Source organism: Trichoderma breve, chromosome 3 (assembly GCF_028502605.1).
Source record: "Trichoderma breve strain T069 chromosome 3, whole genome shotgun sequence".
NCBI classification, from domain to species: domain Eukaryota; kingdom Fungi; phylum Ascomycota; class Sordariomycetes; order Hypocreales; family Hypocreaceae; genus Trichoderma; species Trichoderma breve.
In genome coordinates, this window is record NC_079234.1 from 2542427 (window position 1) to 2562610 (window position 20184).

The 20184-nt window shown below is 52.8% G+C and overlaps 4 protein-coding genes across 4 annotated transcripts; 1 reads left to right on the plus strand and 3 right to left on the minus strand.

Annotated features, from left to right (window-relative positions):
- Positions 1-517: 517 nt before the first annotated feature.
- On the minus strand, positions 518-2632 carry T069G_05192 (uncharacterized protein; the record flags this gene model as incomplete). The annotated part of the gene is made up of 3 exons (XM_056172402.1): positions 518-933; positions 985-2261; positions 2301-2632. The coding sequence occupies 3 exons, from the start codon at positions 2630-2632 to the stop codon at positions 518-520; spliced, it is 2025 nt and encodes a 674-aa protein (XP_056029260.1).
- A 4437-nt stretch (positions 2633-7069) lies between these two features.
- Positions 7070-9500, minus strand: T069G_05193 (la domain-containing protein; the record flags this gene model as incomplete). Its single annotated transcript, XM_056172403.1, has 3 exons — positions 7070-8107; positions 8226-8849; positions 8895-9500. 3 exons carry the CDS (start codon positions 9498-9500, stop codon positions 7070-7072), a joined length of 2268 nt encoding a protein of 755 aa, XP_056029261.1.
- A 3379-nt stretch (positions 9501-12879) lies between these two features.
- On the minus strand, positions 12880-14020 carry T069G_05194 (got1/Sft2-like family domain-containing protein; the record flags this gene model as incomplete). The annotated part of the gene is made up of 4 exons (XM_056172404.1): positions 12880-13032; positions 13118-13268; positions 13518-13638; positions 13798-14020. The coding sequence occupies 4 exons, from the start codon at positions 14018-14020 to the stop codon at positions 12880-12882; spliced, it is 648 nt and encodes a 215-aa protein (XP_056029262.1).
- Positions 14021-18588: 4568 nt separating this feature from the next.
- Positions 18589-20118, plus strand: T069G_05195 (helix-loop-helix DNA-binding domain-containing protein; the record flags this gene model as incomplete). Its single annotated transcript, XM_056172405.1, has 1 exon — positions 18589-20118. One exon carries the CDS (start codon positions 18589-18591, stop codon positions 20116-20118), a length of 1530 nt encoding a protein of 509 aa, XP_056029263.1.
- Positions 20119-20184: the final 66 nt, after the last annotated feature.

The window sequence follows — 20184 nt, forward strand, 5'->3', positions numbered from 1 at the left end:
TACCAATCCATGCAAAGTGCCAGATCCGGCCTTGATTCCGAGAAATAACTGGCTCCTCTCGTCAATCGATCGAGTTGCGGCCGTGCTCGAGCATGCCGATTCTCCGCAATGGCCATGATTCCATCCTCTCGGGTGCATTCCTTATTCTCCGGAAAGGAACAAGCACTCAGTAGCGCCGGTGATCTGTAGCAAATCAATCATTATTAGTCAGTTGTTCTTAATATAGATGCAAGAGTATTGAAGAAAACAATTTTGCTAAGCTCAAAGCTCAATCTATATAGCAGCACGCAGCACATGAAGTCATTTCAAAGGTTTCACGGTCCCTGATTGGAAGGTGGGTAACCAATGCCAATATTAGAACGAAAGTAGTCTTCCCGCAGTTATACCATCCAAGTCGTGTAGTGAATGGTTTAAGTGACGGGGTGAGCTCGTAGAATCTGAAACGTAGAAATGGAATGAAAGGTTGTTATAAAAGGAATGTTGTTGGTTGGCGCTCAGACTCCTTAGTGGTGGTGGCTCAACGGCTATCCCGCCTGAGAGGCGGTTGGAGTTGAGAGACCGCACTGTATCTGCGGTCGAGGATGTATACTCCATCCTCATTGTCTCCATAGTATCCGTCGTTTCTCGGCCGCGATGAAGTTGACCAGCTTGAGGATCGTTTTCTTTCTCCAAGCTTCTGGCGCTTCTCTGCTCGCTTCTCACGGCGGCGCTCTTTTTCGCTCTTCCACTCTCTGCACTCGTGAGTCATATCTCTAGCTTCTTTGAGCTCGGATAATGCGCCCTTGATACCAATGGCGGCTATACCGACCGAAGCTGCGTCTTGCATGATAGCTTTGGCCCTGAGCTTCTTGGCTTCTTGTGAAGAGAGAAGGCCTTCTTTGACTGCTTCTTTCCGTGCCTTCCTCTTCTCCATGCTTTTATAGACTCCATGTGCTGCGTGAACTGTGGCAATGGTCGCAAGACCTGTAGTTATAACTTGCTTACCTCTCATTTTCTTGGCCCTTCTCTCATCCTCGGAGGAGTCTCCTAAATCGGACTCAGATCCATACCCACCCCTCCTGCGGGATTGGTCCCGAGATCGAGAACGGTCTCGGTCACGGGATTCACCACGGCCTCCACGGCGTCGGTATCTAGGATCATCGTATACGTGATCATCATCTCGTCGACCGCCGGAGTGGCGTGAGCTCCGGTCGTCATAGTCGTCATCATAATCGCGTCGGCGACGGTCATCAGCAGCGACGAGAGCACCGCTGCCGAAGCCTAGCTTCGCAAGACCATCTCGTGCCTTGTCCACAACGCTGCGGCTTCGGCTGCGGTGACGATCCCGATCTCGCGAGGGGCTTCTAGAAAAGCTCCTGTCGCGTCCACGGGATCGCGATCGATCAAAGGCCTTTTTAGCGCCGAGGGCACCCAATCCAGCCGTTGCAAGTGCTGCGAGGCCGACACCTCCATGGCCGTCCTTTGATCGTGCACGAGATCGGGAGCGGCTTCTGCCAGTGCGACGGTCCTCTTCAATGTCATTCCTGGAGCCGTTGATCAAGCGGTTGCCCACCAGACCTCCGATGACTGACTCGGCGAGACCCAGCTTTCCGTGGTCCGCGCCGTGGGCGGCATCCACAGTGGCGGCACCGGCGGCGGCAGTAAGAATTCTCTTGGTCTTTTCTCCCCTCCAGCCGCCGGGCTCCTTGGCGACCCGGAAAGCCTCGGTGGCTCCGGCAAGAAGCGAGGCGATGGCGGCCTTTTGGACTTTGCTGGCACCTCTGCCGCTTCTGGAGCTCGAGCGGGAACGACCGCTGCGGACGCTGCGTGAGCCAGGGCTACCACCGCGGCTCCGAGTGTCAGAGTGCCTGTCGTCACCTAGGCCAGTGAGAGACTTAACGGCGGCTCCAAGACCGGTAGCGGCGATTGCACTCTCAAGGAAGTTCTTGTGGCCCTTCTTCTCCTTGGTATCGCTCTCACCATCCGACTCATAGTAGTCGTCAAGGCGGCCGTCCCGGCCACGCTGGAGAATGTAGGTTGCCTTCTGATCCTTCCTTGCTTGCTGTTTGCTGTAGAACTCAGCACCTCCATATGCAGCGAGTGCGCCAAAGCCCGCGAGCGCGGCCGACGACAGTGCATTGCGCTGCACTGGAGTGCCATTTCCCTCCTTCTTGGCTTCATGGCGGTCATAGAGTTCTTTGCCGCCCACGAGGAGGGCGGCGCCGGCAACAGCAGCAATGAGCTTCTCTTGCTTCGATAAAGTCTTGGTGTGCTTGGGCTTTCTGTCACGATCATCGCCTCCATGGCTGCTCCCAGCATACCTTGAGTGGCGGTCACTGTCCCGGGCGTCGAGCCGCGATCCATAAGTGCGGCGGTATTCGTAATCCTCCTGGTAGTAGCCGGGCTCTGCAGAACGAGCACGGCGCACATCGTGAGTGTGAACGTAGTCTCGTCCACTGGGTGGCGGGAAATCACGACGAACTTCCTCTACAGAGAGGCTGCTGTCGCGAGGGTCTGCGCGAGGAACGAGGTCGCGGTTCCGAACGTTGGCATCTCCATAGTTGTCAAAATAGCGGGGATCGCGGTCATCCACGACGTCCCCTCGCAAGTAGCGACGGGAATATTCAAAGTCCTGCCCGCTGTGGCTCGCCATTTGGAAGAAGAGTTGATTCTGCCTTGTGTCGTCCTGTAGAGGGTGGTTGGTTCGTAGAGATGAAGCGTCTAAGTGCGCTGGCGGGGTAGCTGGCTTTTATAATATGCCGCACAAAACTACGGACGAAAGCAACTGCCGATCTAGCCCTTGTATTTGTTGCTTTACTTTGGTGCAAGAGTCAGCTGATGAGCGCTTCTGCGGGTGTTTTTGCTTTTCTGCTGGTGTCTGGCGCGTCGATGCCGGTGTTTGCAGCAGATATACTCGTATCTTGACGGTAACAGTTGGAAGAGGTTTGAAGAAGTAAAAAGAAACTTCGGCTGCAAGATTTGCGAGAGGCAGGACCAAAAGACATTGTCGAATTGGGGGCCTTGGAAGGAGGGACTTGGCCGCAGCGCCTGCATGAAGCAGCGGGGCAAGACGTAATGGCGACACATGAAGATGACCGGGGGTAGGCGCACCCCTGCTGTTGCCCTGCTTTTGTTTTTGCCTTGCGCTCGGGCTGGCGATTTGATAGGGCAAGGCGGTCTGAGCGGCATAATTGCTGAACTGCAGGCTTTTACCATACCGTACAGTAATGCACTGATGCCATGCACAGACAGAGAAGGCTGTGGCTCAGCAGCTGCGCCTCATGGTTCAGTTGGTTGAGATTCTTGTGTTCGTAACGGTTGAGGCGATATTCAGCAATCTTGAAGGGTTACTTGACCTACTAACCTTGGTACGCAGCAACTATCCGCTCAATATTCGTGTAGTCAAAGATCAAACTCACCCATCATGTCTCCCAACAAACACACGCACGCACGCACACACAAACTCGGGCGCTCCGATGTCCTCCCACTCGCTCTTGTGGTGTTCATATTCAGCCTCAGCAGCCAAGCAGAGAGGGAGCGCTTCTAGGCCTGCTAGACTCCTCTACGTCTGGTCAAGCTTCGGTCGGTCGACTGAACCAGAGCCAGCTGAGTAGCCTCATGCCCGTCTTGGACACCGGGTGACCGACAGCTGCTAATCTCACATAACTCCCCTACTGTACACAAGCACATTACGTCGCCTGATATTATTCAAGTCTATGTGAAGTCTGTATCTCCCTTGCCATGCCGTCTCAACAACCTCACGGGAGAACCCACGGCCACCCGCCGCCTAGAACAAGCCCCAACGCCACATCCAGCCTGAGCCCGAATCTGAGCGCCTCTTTGGCATGGAAATCAAATCTTCTCTTCCATGTTTCTTCTCCCTATTGTTCTGCTCAATTGCCTACTAGGTAATACGTCGACCCCGCTTCTCTCCCGAGGCCTCACCCGCCTTTTCGACTCGTTAGCCACACACGCCAGCCACCCGTGACTTGACCTCATTCGCTGGATGTGGCTCGTGACGGGATTTATTGGTTGAAACAGAGGCTGTCGCTCAAGCCACTTTATGGCGGGGTGACCTCTTTGGAGAATGATGTCATGCCTCTTGCGCAGAGGAAAAATGAAATGCTCCCAACAATACGCCTGGTAACAGATACAGATGTTGTATTGCATCATCTACAACGGTCTATTTAGTGATCGCCATCAGTTCTTATAGCATTTACAATTAAATAGACTATATTCTCAGAACCGTAGAAAAAGAGCATTACAACCTTACGGCTCTGCGCTCGTTTCCCTCGTAAATACAACCAGGGCAACGGCTCTACAAGGCCATATCCATCTTCCCTTTCTAGCCTAGCGCAACTTGCACCTTATCGTGACACTGCCGTACCTTTGTAACAACAGCTTCTCACAATGCTTAAGTCTCCAAACCCAGCCAGTCGAATGCTACTCTGGTATCGCTTCGTTATCCAAAGATATAAAGTACCTTGCCTTGATTACTTTACCCCCGTAAGAATCGAAACTGCGCAATTAAATGGGGCCGAAAGAGAAGGGGAAAAAAAAAAGTACACGCTGCCCGCCCGCTATGTGACGACGTATGTGACGAGGCTCAGCCTGGGCAACTGTCTACATTCCAATCATACACGCTTTATCGGCTTTTGAACTCGACAAAATTTACCATCATTTTCATGCATGCTCCTCTGCTTTCTCTTCTTCATTTGATTTACAGATGACCAAATCTGTCACTCAACTACCTTGACAACCCTATCGCATCAGATGCCAGATACAGCAAATACTTCAAAACCATGCATCACTTCATCGCCGCTGTCCTCGCAACAAGCTCTCTCGCCTTGGCGCATCACTCAATGTAGGTCTTCTTAGTACCTGGATTAATTCTGCTTTGAGAATGTATAAAACCAAAATCTTCAGTGATCATTAACTAACGAAATATACATTCTCTTTTGCAGAACTGCGACTCGGCACTTCTCAAGGCCTGTCCAGCCTACAGCATTCGCCGATGATCCTGCCCTGCTTCCTCCTAGACCACTCGTTATTCTCACGCCGAGCGAGTCGGATCTTGGTGATGTTGAAAGTACATTGAGTTCATCACCGTAAGCTACCAACTATTCCCCTTTTGTTATCTGCTGTCATGTCAACCTTGAAGAAGACATGTCTTTTATGTCCTCTTATTTCATGTTGAATCTCATTCTAACCATAAGGTACCAGAACCGTCGAAGCCACAACTATTCCTTTTGAAGATGTCGACCCTACTCTATTCATACTATCCACTTCATCCATACTGCATTCATCTCCCTCTTCCACATCATTAGCCTCTTCTACGGCGGCATTCGCATCATCTACATCAACCGCACCGGCAAACCACGCAGAGAAACGACTCGCCTCATCTAGTTCTCCCTCCCTCACCACAATAACAGGAACTAGCACCACAACATCATCTACGTCTAATCCGGCCTCAGTGCCAACAGCCTTTGCCAACGCTGCTGTCGGCCTCATCGCCATTGTAGGGCTCGCAATGGCATTATGAGCGTAGATGGCATCACCAGTTAACACAACTTATTTCTGCAACCTTTTTTTCTTCTTCTCCACGGCAGACACGAGGTCAGCTGAACAGAGACTAAAAGGAGAAATAAGAGAACCAGGAGAGGATAAACCCTCCTATTACACTAAGACCAAGACGACCTAAATGCTTTGTATCTAGACGCAGGCAACCAGTTGTTTTTTCATAAACCAATAGAGAGGAGAGTCTGTTTATCCTCAGACCCGATGACTGACTTTTTTTTTTTGGTATTATTCTTGAATCCTATCGTACAAATTGAACAGTTTTGCAGCAACATCGTACTACGCTGTCTCGCATCAAATGCCATAGGCAATCCAGCCCTGAAAACAACCCTCCGAAAATACGGACTCAAGAAATTGAAGTTTAGAAAAAAAAAAAAAAAAAAAAAGATCAAAAAATCTCATTGTGCAACCATTTTTGCCAAATTCGCATCCCATTTAAATGCCCTTGGGTCGTTCGCCCATCATCTTGTTTTGCTTTTTCATTCTCTCGTATTTTTCCTCACTTTTTTTTTCTGGGCAGCCCATCCCGTCATTTGTCTAGCAAAAATGATAATAATAATAAAAAAAAAGATCGTAACGGAAGCCCTTTGCGTTTCTCATCAATAGCATGGTAGCTGGAGCAAACTTGAACTAATGCTCAGGAGTGTGAAAACAGGAACAGCCCTTTTCATAAAGCCTTCCGAGATCCCAACAGGTGCAAGACTAGGTATGCCTTTCCAATCCAAGTCCTGCCGTGAATAATATCGTCTCCTGAGCCCCAGAAGTGTGTGAAATCTCATCCACTCTCTACCGAAAACCGTGTCAGAGTAACCATGGTTGCCCAGCCAAGAGGAAAAGACCTCCATATTAACACAAGGTCTCCAATGCCAGCGCCCTCAAGCACTGGCTCTATTTCCTACTCTCAAACTTTTTTTTCCCTTTTCCTCTTCTCCTATGTCTTTCCCATTTTGTCATTCTTTTTTTTTTCTTCATTCTTCTTCTTTTTCTCAGAAAGGAAATCCCAAACCAGAGTGCCAAACGCTTTTGCTGCGTTACAGGTTCCGGACCCAAAATAAAAACACAAATCTCCAGGGGTATCTTTCTTCCCCCTTTTTTGGTTGTGCCCTCCTAGAGTAGCGAAACGCCCCGTCTCCGTCGTCTGTCGCCTTCATCTGCGCATAGGTAGACAATCAAAGGGCAAAGAAATGAATCTTACAAAACCAAAAATCCTTAAATAATTCACAGTTTGTTGCAACGCTTTTTGTTTTGCCGTTTCCCTTGCCGAGCCTTAGCCAAGAATAGCTAGGCAGAACTGTGACGAAAGAAAAATGAAAAGGTTAAAATGCGTTTCCACTTGAACCGGCCAAGGAATTGCCATGACAAGCTTTCTGAGCTGTCCGGCCAAACCACAAGAAACAGATATGCAGGAAGCGCCTTCAAGGCTATTCGCCCAGACACCACAGACGAGAGAAACCCCCAAATGGCCAGGAGTCAGTACCGCTGCTGCATGACCAGCTAAGGATCAAATATTCCCCTACACCGATTGCTCGTTGTGTACACCGTTGGGCAAAGTGCTGTCAACGGGCTTCTCGACATGTCCATTCACGGCAATTGGGCCGTTAGTCTTGGCCAGGCCGTCGAGAGCACCTGAGGGAGCAAAGTCGGGCACATCTGCCGACAGCTGACTGACGCCGTTGACATGGCCGTTTGCTAGACCGTTGACTCCCTGGCCGATGAAAGCATCCTCGGGCAGCTGCTGAAACGGGACTTCAGCGTGGGCTGCATACGCAGGGGGTGATGCCATGCCGTATGGTACAGGCACTCCGTTAAACTGGGGTGGCATTTGCGAGGGTCGGTTCTTGAAAGTGAGGTGGGCGGGTCCGTGGTTTCGAGCAAACTCATCCCGGTCCTCAAGAGGCAACACAAAGCTTTCCCACGCCTGGCTTCGTCGCACGCGCTCAATGTCATCTTCACCGACAGCGAGGTCGAGTTCGGTGGAGATCTCACAAACAGCACGGACCATGGCGATATCGGCAGACAGCTCTCGCACACGCTTGAAGGAGGCAATGAAGTGCAAGGGCACAAAACCTTGCGAGTCCATCCGCGCGCGGAGATATACGTCCTTGCACAAGTTCTCGATGGAGAAGTAGTACTCAACCTGGCTCTTCAATACCGGCACCAACATGTTGTCCCAGTAGGGCTGAGGCTGGAAGGGCATGGCCGTCATCGGCGTGATGGGATACTCGTAGGGCCCAAACTGAGTTTGAACCTGAGGAATGCGTGCTGATCCATTGGGCAGAGACATGCGATGGAAGTTTTGGCCGTTGTTGCGGCCGCCTCTGCCACCCCTTTGAGATGGCATGAACATCTGACCATGGCCACCTTGTCTGGGCGGTGGGCTGTAGGGGCCTTGGGCTCGTCCGCCCATGGCGCCCGATGCAGAGAAGCTGGATGCAGTGTGCTGATGCTGGTGCTGGGTGTTGACAGGATGATGTCCGCCACGGCCGCGGTATGCACCTCGTGGTCTATCATTGCGGTTCTCCGTTCGTTCACGGACAGCATGGCCCTGCTCCTTAAAACACGAGTGTTAGCACATCATTCCAGAACAATGGCGGTGAGGTTGGTATGGGAGTGTCCTCTTCCACCACCCCCTTCTCAGCTGCAATTGCATTCATCGAGAAATTACTTACAGTTGAATTTGATGTAGCATCCTTGTTCTTCTCGCTACCAGCGTGGTTCGCGGCTTTCCTTTGCTCACGTGCGTTTGACATGTCTGTCGATGAACGCTTAGCTTGAGGCGCTGGGGCACCGCGGTTCGGGCCGTTGGCACCATCGCGAGGGCGCTCCTTGTTGCTGCCGTTGCTGTTACCGCTGTTGGTGTTCTCACTGGGCTTGCCCTGGCTGGCGACGGGCGCGGTGCCCTTGTCACTGGCGTGGGATGGTGTAGCCCTTGAGCCATTTGCATTTCTAGCTCCACCTCGAGGCTTGGAGTTACGCATCTGAGGAAGCTGCGTTTCAAAGTTGACGCTCGGCACGTAATCCATAGTCACCCATTTTCCCTTTTGTCTCGGCTTTGACTGGGAACCGTCCTCTGAGGCATCCTTCTCGGGACGATCGGACTTCTCTGCGGGCTTCTTCTTGTCCTCTTGGATGGCCGTCTCTGGAGTGGGCCAGGCCGTAGTATCGGCGACTGAAGGGGGTACATTGCCAGCATCTTTGTCCGCTACTCTTGAACCACGGCTGGCATTTCTCTCAGATCGAGGGGCATCGACCAATTTGCGAGGGGGCTTGACGCCATTTGGTATGCTATCACGCTGGGCAGCAGCTGGAACACCGTTCTCAGCCACCTTGGCGGATACGTCAGGCTTCGGTGAACCATTGGTTGTCTGCTCTGCAGAGCCGGCAGATGGCTTGGTCTTTGCCTGAGCTTCCGCTCGCTGCCGCCAGATATTGACGGATGGAATGGGCGCCTCAAACAGTTCGACTTTGGGAACCTCTTTCTCAGACTCCTGGTCCTTGTCCGTTACTGATTGCTCGTTGGCTTGCTTTTCAGCAGCCTTTGACTTCTTAGACTTCCGCGGCCTTCTGGAATCTTGTTCGTCGACCGATCGCGTGGTCGTACTCGAAGACCTCGTGCCTTTGTCGCCTCGTCGCCAAGGGCGATCTAATCTGCCAGACTCGTCATCCCGTACGGGCTCGCGGCGCGTCTCCTGGACTTCCTCTGATCGGGTCTCAACCTCCAAACCAGTATTACTGACGGCATCCTGCTTCTCCGTGTTGGCGGAAGAATCGGCGCTTCGAACGGCACCGTTGGATTCGGTCGCATTTTCGGCGTCCGCGGTAGACTTGGGCGCGGCTGCGGGTGGCTGGGAGTCCTGGACGGGCTGCCCAGGCAAGGCATTTGATGGCACGGTGCCCTGGCCCTTGGCGGCCTGCGCATAAGAAAAAGCTGAAGCGGTTGCCATTTTTGATGGAACCGTAAGAGGGGATGGTGAAGAAGAAGAGAAAGAAATGATGCGGCAGCGAAACTGATGTCTTTGATAAACACTAAAGGCGTGATATCCCGGTACAAGGTTTCAAGTCGCACCTCGCAGTGGCAAGTATAAGGTTATCTCTCGAGGTGGAAAGTTCCAGAGAAATTTCTTTGGCGTATGGGAAAACGCTAAAGAGGCACCAGACACGGAAATCCTGCTAGAGGGCCGAGAGGCAGTCGATTTCTTTCTCTTGGAATGCTTCTCGGGAGGAGAAGCGAGTGCGTAGAATCCGTAGCTGTAAAGCGGGACGGTCGTCTCTCGAGCCCAGGCAAAGGGATCAAGATCACGTCGGTAGGTGGCGGAGGGGCCCGAAAACTATTAACCGGTCGAAAACGCAAAGGCGGCCGGTCGGCAAAAGGCGCCTCAAGGCGGTGGCTGTCGCACACTCAGAGCCTCCAGGCGTCGCACGTACACGTACGGGTGGAAGGACAGAGAAGCAGGCCGAGCAACAAGTCAGCCAGGTCAGGCAAAGGGAGAGGTGACAACAGGCTGCCGGATTGAGGGTCGAAGGTGACCGGGGTGCAGGAGGAAATAACTGTTGCGCAGTGGCACGCGGGCAATGCAGGGCAGAAGAAGGAAAAAGATGAAGGAGGAAAACCAGCTGCGCTCCTCGACAGGTCACAGCGCAGCCTGTCAGGAAACGGTCAAACAAATGCCAGCCGGCGCGGCAATTCTTGAGAATTGACTGGTCAAGGTGGTGGTGAAAAAGATGAAGAGGGCACAAAGGGCAAACGAAAGAGGCAAGTTGATAATTTTTGCTTTGTGTGCCAGAATAATAAAAACTTTTTTTTTTTTTTTTTTTGGTTCCCCTCTCTTCCTAGACGATAGGGCGCCTAGACGGGTTTGGCGGGTTTGGCGGGTTTTTTGGGGCCCAGGACAGCGTCCTGAAAGCGGAGCGGCTGGGCGGCTTAGTTACAGCCCCCAGCGAGCGAATTGGCGCTGGATTACGGAGTGCAGTTGGCCCCCAGCGGGCCTATGGAAGCACGCTCTTACAGCGCTGCTGGTCCCAAACTAGTAGGTAAGAATGGAGGTAGGGCGGGTTTCCAGGGCCTTGTGCCTGTGAGAACTGGGGGTGAGGAAGGGTAAAAATAATGGAAGCCCAGGGTTTAGAATAATATTGAATAATAAAAATAAAAGTAAAAATAAAGACAAAAAAAGCCCTTGCTCGTGAAGCTGATGCAATTAATTCGATTTGCCCGGCCGAGGGCACAACTGCTGGGGCTTCCGCGGCCCACACTTGGATAATGGAAAATCGTTTGCTGCAGGTGGAGTGATTGAAAATGCGCGAATATGGCTTGTAAGCCGAATGTCGGGTCGAGTCGGTGTCTGGTGTTTGAGAGAGGCAGCCCGAGCGTTGCTCAAGTTCGAGTCGGTGGCTTTTTCAAGTACCGGACTGCCGGAGAAATATAAATACTCAATAGGATACTCGGTGTCAGAACATTAGAACCTCAGTAGTAGGTGGCGGGTAAGCAGTTTAAGGCTCTGTTTGCCGTCTTGTTCATGGCCCTTGTTTCGTTTCCATGCCGCCTACTTCGTTGCTTTTCTTCGGATACGAACTACAGCAGGCCTGGCAGCGAATAGCGAATAGCAAATTGCAGAAGCCGGCGGCGGCGTGAGACATGCACATTTAGTGCGGAGTCATTCAAACCCGACCTGTGTGCGGCCCTGATTTGTCCATGTACATGCGCAAACAAGGTGCGTAAGGTTGTACCTAAGGCAGAGATCCTGTGGTGCGGCGCCAGCATTTTGGGGCACTTCAGCCCCCCGGAATGCGTTGTCAGGATGCGATCCGCCGCTATAATTATCAGGCATCCTATTGGCAGCCCGGCTGCGAGGCTTCGTCCTTGCGGCCGTGCATAATCACTGGCCTTGTCCTGCTCTTTCTCATTTCGCTTCGTGATCAGCAGGCTGCGTGCCGGGAGATCGGCCGCGTTTGTCGTGACTTGCTGCGTCGCGCCGCGCTTTATCACTTATCCTCTATCATATCATTTATCGCCCTTATCGACAAGCGATATCCGCGATAAAGGGTCCGTGGGCAACATTTTTTGTGCCTGCGCCGAGTGTCACTGGCGATGAGGGGAGCTCTCTCAGTTTAGTACGGAGTAGTATTTACTTGTAAATCTCTCATGTACGAATAACCCACGGCAGAGGGTAGCGGGATTTTGCACGTAGTACCCAAAGGAGAAGAGTTGGTGACATGGAAAATGTACTCTGTCGCAAATACTCCGCAGTTGTGGTGCTACTGGCTGGTAAGAGTCATCGTCATATTTGCCGAGGCCTCTCTGTCTCAGTCCAGCCCGCCCTTGCGAGTACTACATAGCAGCACCAGCACCAGCACCAGAGAAAACGCAACTGGAGAGCACTTTTGATTCCCACTTTCGTATTCCGCGCCGAGCACTTCGTATACCCGATACATAGTAATCACCCGCTTTCTAGGCATTTACGGCCAAATGGGCACCGGAAATGCTTCTCCGGTTGTCATTGTTTGCTTTTGGACTGTGGTGGCTTAAAATGGGCTGCGCAGCGCAAAGTAGCGCTACCTCCAAGGGTATACCGGAGGTACGGCGTTTCGGAGTACCCTGCAATACCGCACCAGCGTTACCCGTGACAATGCACATCTCTGTTGGTTTTTATTGCTCACTTGGACAAAGTGCAAATCCTTTGTTCTAGATGCTGTGATCTGCTCCGGATCGTCTTTATTCAAAACTACTAGATACTAGTAGGTAGTACCTACCTTAGTGAAATAGTACCTGGCAGGCTCCAAGCATGATGATCACCATGAGCTCATCAATGAGGTAGATGTTGGTGGTACGGAGCACAGAGACCTCTCGACCTTCAAAGGAGCCAATCAGACCCGTCTCTTTCCCCGATTAATATATGTCAACAACCCCTGGCATGGCAGGTGACCTCTTGCCCGCTCTGCATTTCCCAGTCTATGCTTGTGTTTCCGGCACGTGGATGAGATGTGCCATGTCTGTTAGTTAATATCCGGAGAGATTGTGCATTAGCACCGAGCAAAGGTAGCTGGTCGATTATGCATAAGGATGGATGGGGAGCTTCGGCAATAACTGATAGACACGCTTCTGAGAGACATGTTTTTGGGTGGATTCATTCCTATCGCTACACGAGACTGCAACCCAGATGCCAGATATTGCCGAAGTGCTTCGAAACTCCAGGCCTCACATAATACATATATATCCACAATACATTACAAAACAAAAAGCCATACTCAAAAGATCATCAGGTGTCAAGCTTGAGTACTAGTGGGGAGATTCTGCTTGCTGATCCGTCTTGTCCAAGACTCCAAGACTCACCCCGAAAGCCATGCAGTGGCCTGTCTTGCGCCAAATGAAGTAGCCAAGCGCAATCCTGTTTGACCCATTGGGAAATAACTAACCAGATACCAAAGCAATGCGGCGAGTTGAATAAGGGCAGCAAAGAGGGTGAGGATAGTGCTATGAAGCTTCGTCATGTTAGCAGGCTTTTGTTTCTGATTACGCGGCAGCACCTTCTCCTCCCCCCTCATGTCTCACGGGGCCTTGACATACCTTGATAGAGAACACCAACGTCAATGCGATGGAGCCAAAGTAGGCAGCGGTAAATGGGAGTCTCGGGGCCGAGAAGAGGTGGTAGACGTAGTTCATTGGCCCCATAATGGCAGCAAAGGACGCCAGGAAGAGCGCCGAACCGACTGTCCATCTAAGTGGGGGATTAGCGCTGCGCAGCTACATGGGTAATTGGTCTCGGCAGGTAGAGACGCATGCAGGTAATCGATGCAATACCGTCTACCGAGAATTCCGGCTAGGCATATATTGCGTGCATGCATGCCTGGATAGGTGTGACAGGTGTCAAGGCTGGATTGTTGGGGAAGAAGGGGGCCAGGGCAGCGACGAAAAGGGTGTGTGAAGAGCTCTGCAAGAAGAGGCAACGACGTCATCAAAGACTTACAGAATCACAAATTTGCGTGGTCTCAGAGAAAGGACAGGGAACAGGGTGAAGCAGATGACGAAGCAGGCAGCGGCAGCCAGATTGCAAAAGGCAAATACCAGCATGCGGTCCCATCGACTTACTACACTCCATGTTAGCTACTTCCAGCCACGAGGCGTTGCATCTGCATCACATGCAGCATCCAAGGTGCGAGCTAGAGCTGCGAGATGCACATGTTTCGTCTGCAGGAGGGGGGAGGGGTCGCGATGAAGGTGATGGGACAATGTCCAGGTTGACTCACGCACAAACCAGCCTTCCTCCTCTTCACGCCGAGTGGGTGCCGGCAGTGGTGCTCCTGGACCTTCTGAGGTGGGAAGGACAGTATACCCGCGATCCTGGAAAGGGTTCAGACTCTGCAGAGAGGACAGGAGGCCGGATGACTGCTGAGATGTGGTGATGGGCGCCTCCTGTCGCCGGCTCCAGCCCAGGGAGTTGATGGAGTCTCGAAAACTGCTGGAAGCCATGGTTACGCTGAGGATCCAATCGCCAAGCTTGACAGCAGCTGTGGGTGAGCACCCGATCGACGCGGCAGAGCTTCGAGGTAAAACGGAAACGGCCAAGGGAGAAGAGAAGAGGAGGGGCGTCGCTTCTCGCAGTCAGCGATTGATAGATGACAGCCCTAAGAGCGTAGAAAGCTGCTAGCTCCACTGTGGACATGGTCAGTCGGGGGGCATGATCAGATATGTATAGAAGCGCAGGGTGTGGCTTAGAAGAAGGTCGAGGACGAGATGGAGGGATGGGGCAGAGGGAAGCCTACCAGCTTCGACTATCGCGGGCGACAGGCGGGCACGAGGCAACGGCCGCGTCGGGAGAGATGGCGACGGCGGCAAGAAAACGGGCGGCACGGGCTGGTGGGGGGCAGGTCGGAGACGTCGAAGCGATGGACGAGGTCGAAGATGGGGAATCTGGCAACGGGAACGAGATGTTTGACGGGTGGAGGTTCAGGCCAGATTCAAGGGGTGTGGGATAAGAATCGATACGTCGTTGGAGGGGGCCACATGATTGGCAGCACTGGGCCGGTGCTATTATGGGGTGGTAGCACCGCTGGGGTTCAGTGAGCTTGAGCTCTAAAAAGGCCCTAAAAGGCCCTCCAAGGTGAGAGTGCCGCTGCTAGTGCCGCTCACCTTGGCAAGGATAAGACGATACGATAGCGATAAGCCGCACCAACGTCATCGCCAGTTCCAGTCGGTCCTTGTCCTGGTGCAACGGCGACTGCATGCGGGTAAGGTAGTATGGCAATGTGTGGGGGAGACATTCAGCATTCCGTGGGACCAGCACTCTTTGTTTCTGTTTTAAACAGACTGACCGACTTTTGTTAACACGAGCTGCGTCTGTGTGGTTGGGCGAGCCGATAGACGGTCTAAGTGAGTTGGTTGCAGCGCTGTTGCTCCGTATTCCGTTCTCCGTGTTCCGTGTACACCACACCCATTGCAATCTGTGCCTGACCTGACCTGACCTGATCTGCCTAGCTGCCTCTTCAGCTTCAGCTTAACCAACGCGTGTAGCATCGCCACGATATAGCGGAGCCTAGAGAATATAGGAGAAAGGAGAAGAAGCAGGGCTTCCAGAGTCGTCATCGTCATCGCGTCCGTGGCTGACCTCTGGAACCGGTGCCTTACATGACCGCGTGGCCAGAACGGTAGATGGTTCACGGAAGATTTGGAACGCATGACCATGAGAGACACTGCGATGGTCCATAACGCCCGGCGATGGGCAGCCCCTCTTAGGTTAATAGCGAGGATGGCGTTTATGTCTTAACGGAATCGAGTCACGCTCATCCTGGTTTCTCTGCCTCCCCCCCTCCCTCTTCGTAATAACGTGGGTGTGGTAACTGGATGAGAACGAGCCAACCATTTTCTTGCGCAAGTCAGAAGACGAAAGAGGCAGCAAAGATTTCTCGTACTGGAGATCCGGTATTTTTAGCTACCGGCATCGATTATAAAACGTGAGGCCGGGTACCTTGCTGCCGAGCTCTCGAGGAGAGATTTGGAATGATCCGTATTCTGCATCAATCGTGCATCCATCCGCGCTATCCCATCAGCTGCTTTTGTTTCTGATCTGCATCTCCTTGCTCTCAGACAAAGCACCACCACGACGGACTTTTGCATCCAGCTGCAGCCCATACCTACCTTTACATACCTACATAAGAGAGCCCGCACGGCCCGATTCGTCCGCCTCAGCCAACCGACAGGTAAATACCAACGCCACCTCGCAAGCTTTCGTCCATCTCCAACGTACATACATGTATAAGCACTTGCATATATGTATGCATGTACGAGCACTTGGAGCGCAACAACAACAACAACAACAACAACAGACAGTAGAGACTGCTAAGCCATATCTGGGACACCACCGGCCGGTCCATCGAAAAGCGGCATCTAGAGCGACCCGAAGGAAGGGCTAGATATCGGGACTAACAGGCGTGATTCACTGCCTGCTTTGTCTGCCCTCTGGATCGTCATCTACTAGGCTTCTCCATCGGGCATAATCCAGTCCTACGCCTCGTCCTCATTCGCCGACGACGTGGTTGCATGCGAGCAAGTAAGGCTGCAGGCGACAGAGTTTAAACAGGGACACGAGAAGAAAGGAACTTGGAAAACAATACAATAAAACCGCAAAGGGCGCTCCAGCGTCTTGACACCACCGCCGCGGCCTATCAGCTTATCGCGGGCACCACCACCAGCACCGGGCGCCACTTGGACAAGACTTGCTTTCTGCCCATCCACCACCCAACAGCCAGAAGACGCCAATAATACAGAGCGCTATTGCCGCTACTGCTCTTCCTTCATCCCAGCCCATCCCAGCCCAGCCCAGGCAATATTCGATACGACACGACCATCGGCTTCAGCTCGCTGGGTCAGAAGAGATCACTAGAGACAGATCCGAGAAGTCGTGCGTCTTTGGCGTCTAGTCTATATGCACTAGCAGGGGGATTGCTAACCGCTGCAAAAGGCAAAAAGCGAAAAGATCTCACTATCCCACTCCCACTCCCCCCTCCCCCACCAGACAGCGGGAGGATACCACCTCTGCGACGGAGTACAAGAGAAGAGAAAAGGGCCAGAATTCCAATATTTGAGTGTCTCGTCCCACCGCAAAGCACCGGAGCCTTTTTGATTCTTGTTCAACTTGTTTGCGTGCGTGCTCACTACTTACTTCACCACCCTACCCACCGTCTAGCCAACATACTCGTACATACATACGTTGCGGCCACTCACATCAAGCGGCTGCTCAACACCACGCCACGCAACATCTCCTGCACAGCATAGAGGACGCATATACGCGCATATGTGCATTGCCTAAGTACTAAACTAGCCGCTCTATCCTGGCAATATTCCGATTTACCTGCGGCCAGCAAAACGTCTCGCCGTCATCTTCTCTCGTTGCTGTCCTCGACCATCACCGCTAGTGTCCGCGCGCCTCTCAGCCTCCGGCGCACCGAGTCGTCTCTCTCCCCGTCTTTGTCGCTTTTGAGGGTTCTAGCCTCATCTACATCTATTTGGAGATTGTGGGCCGTCACAGCGACCCAGCAACAAGGTCTCGCCCTTTCGTCATTGTGCAACGCGGCACGCAGGGTTTGGCAGCCCGCTTACCAAACCAGACGCCGCCAAGGCCATCCTACCGCAGCTACGGAACATCGACAGACATATTACATGCATGCTTTATGAACAAATAGGCATAAAGCATTCAAGGATCTGTTAAAAAGGCCAAACGACGACCCCGTCTGTTGCCCGTGTATCGTGTCAAATACATACGATACACGCACGATAATCCACCCGACTGTCTTCTGCCTGCTGCCACGTCTCTACTCACAGGCAACCGAACTACCTACCTCTACCTGATACAATACACCTCTACCTTTGGTGAGTAGAAGCGACTCTGTGCCTCCATCTCCCTTGTTGCATCCCTCCCTCTCGATTCCCCCTCCCTCACCTTCTCCCCCGCGCAGGTGGCATTGCATCTAGACTCGCTGCAACGCCCCTCACGAAAGGGCAAGAAAGAAAGAAACAATCACACCCAAGCCCTGCACCCGGAGTGAGCAGATCGTCTTGGCCCATTATTCTTCCCCTCACTACCTCCCCCCATCCATTCATACTCGTACATGCCCTCTCAGCGAGTGCGCTTTGGACCCCCGACAAGCTAATAATAAAGCGCGCAGTGCAGTGCAGGGCTCGTCCATAGAGATTCATCCCATCTCGCGGCTCGCATCTTCGCTCATCAGCTCTCCACATCGTCATCGCATCCCGCGGTTTCTTTTCTGACGGATTCTTACTGCGCATATAGCGGATTCCCAAGCGCCCGTCACCGCCTGCACCCCAGTTACACGACAGCCCGCCATTTCCGCCCCTCCCATCGGCCGGCTGCTTGCACCCTGCCACTATTTATTTTTTTTTACGCACCTAGCATTGCCGAGACGACTTCGGCCCTTGGGCTCACAAAAAGCAATCGTCTCCAAACCCCTCCGAACCTCGCATCTTGACAACCCTCAACCCTTCACCCACGCTTTGTGATCGCTTGATCGCCTCTCGCCTCTCGCCTCTTTACTCTTTGATTCCAAAGTTTGCAACAATCGAGCATCTACTACTGTAGCAACGCAAGGTCAACCGTGGCCTTTTTTTGAGTCAAGTTAGTCTCTCTTTTTGTCAGCCCCTCCTACACACTTTGTCTTCCGGTCCCTCCATTTCTCTCTCCGACCGGTTGCGCCACGTCAGGCCAACAGGCTCCGTCGTTGCCGCCGGCTATTTGATCAGCATTTGTCTTGTCGCGCACAGCTGAGCAATCCTTTATTGCGCGCACATCACTGACTCTTTTCTCTCTATTGTCTCGGTATAGCCACAAACCATTCCCCCTTCAGGCGGGACTTGCCGATCCTCGAAATCCCGAGGGCCGCTCCCCGGTTGCCCCGTTCAGCAATCACAAAGAGCTGTGAAAAAGCGCCTACAACCTCAAACAAGACAAATCAAAGCACTCTCGACTCATCAGCTGCCGACCAACTGCGAGCCTCTTGAATCGATTGAAATTCTGACCTTCTGCAATGGCCCAACACGGCTTCACCCAGTTTGGGTCTGGCCCGACCGGCGGCCACATCGACCCCAACGATCTGGCCATGTCGGGCGGATACTCCCCGTCCTTTGCCAACAACAACTTCAACACAAACTCCAACACAAACGGCTTCTCGAGTGGCTCTGCCGTATTCGGCGATGACGAGCTGCTAGATGGCCTCCCTTCCGATGGACAGTCTGGCCTTCATGGCCAGGGCCAAGATTTCCACGGCATGAACATGGGTTACCAGAACACCTTTCAGTCACACCGCGGTTCTGGTATCCAAATCGACCCATCACAGATCAACGGCTACTCCAGTACCCCGGATGGTGACCCCATTCAGAGCCCATATGCTTACAATGCGCACTACCGCGCTCTTGGCAACCCTCTGCAGTCACCGTTGTCCTACTCTCAATCTCCCCTGGCCGCCGCCGACATGGCAGACGGAAACGATCCCAACTTCCTCAATGCCAAGGCGAGAGCCCGCATGTCCCAGCAGATGCAAAGAAAAGCCTCCAACACCAGGAGTCCGATGACTCCCAAGACCAACAGCATGCACAGCATTCCCATCGGCCAAGACTCTCCTGGCTTTGGCCCTCAGTCTCTCCGGAATGACAAGTCACCGTCTGGTCACTGGCTCAACACCCCCAACGGAAGCATCCCCGCCTCTTTCAATTCTGGCTTTTCCTCTCCCATGCAACCAGGCATGGTGCAAATTAACGAAGTCATGATGAAGGGAGGCACCTCTATGCCTGCCAAGCTTGGCGTGGGAAATGCCATGTCTACCCAAGAGATGAAGCGGAAGCGCCGTCGCGAGTCGCACAATCTCGTTGAGCGCCGCCGCCGTGACAACATCAACGAAAGAATTCAGGATCTCAGCAGACTCGTTCCCACACACAGATTGGAAGACGAGAAGATTCGCAAGCTGATTTCCAATGGCACGCCCTTGTCGCCCACCCTCACTGGTGTTTCAAGCGCTACCTCTGGTTTGGCCGGGCCTGGTGCCCGGAGAGCTGCGGGCGCTGGAGCTGGAAACATTACAACCGGCCTGCCTATTGAAGACAAAGACAAAGGCCCAAACAAGGGTGACATTCTCAACGGCGCCGTCAGCTGGACGCGGGATCTGATGTGGATGCTGCATCTTAAGCTGCAGCAGCAGGAAGAGCTGATCAACCACATTGCCGAATTGGGCGGCACAATACCCTTTGAGCAAACCGATGATGAGCGCCGGATGCAATCTGAGCTCATGGATGCCATTTCCAGAAATGACTCGGGATCGTTTACCTACACACGCACTTCTGGCTCAGGCCTTCGTGTACCTCACCACACTGACTACCGTGGCGAACCCACCAACGGAATGAGCGGCAACCTTGACTCTGTTGGCATCACTCCGGAGGGAAGTGGTAATGGCGGACTACCCGGCGATCTTGGAGATGCCGCGCAATTCTGGCATGACCCCGATGATGATGCCAATCTCAACTTCAAGGAAGAGGATGAATATGATATGGATCTCACACAGTAGAATTACTTTACTGGTGTTTTCCCATACCTATATTCATGTTGGGGATTTTCATCTTTTGGCCGACTT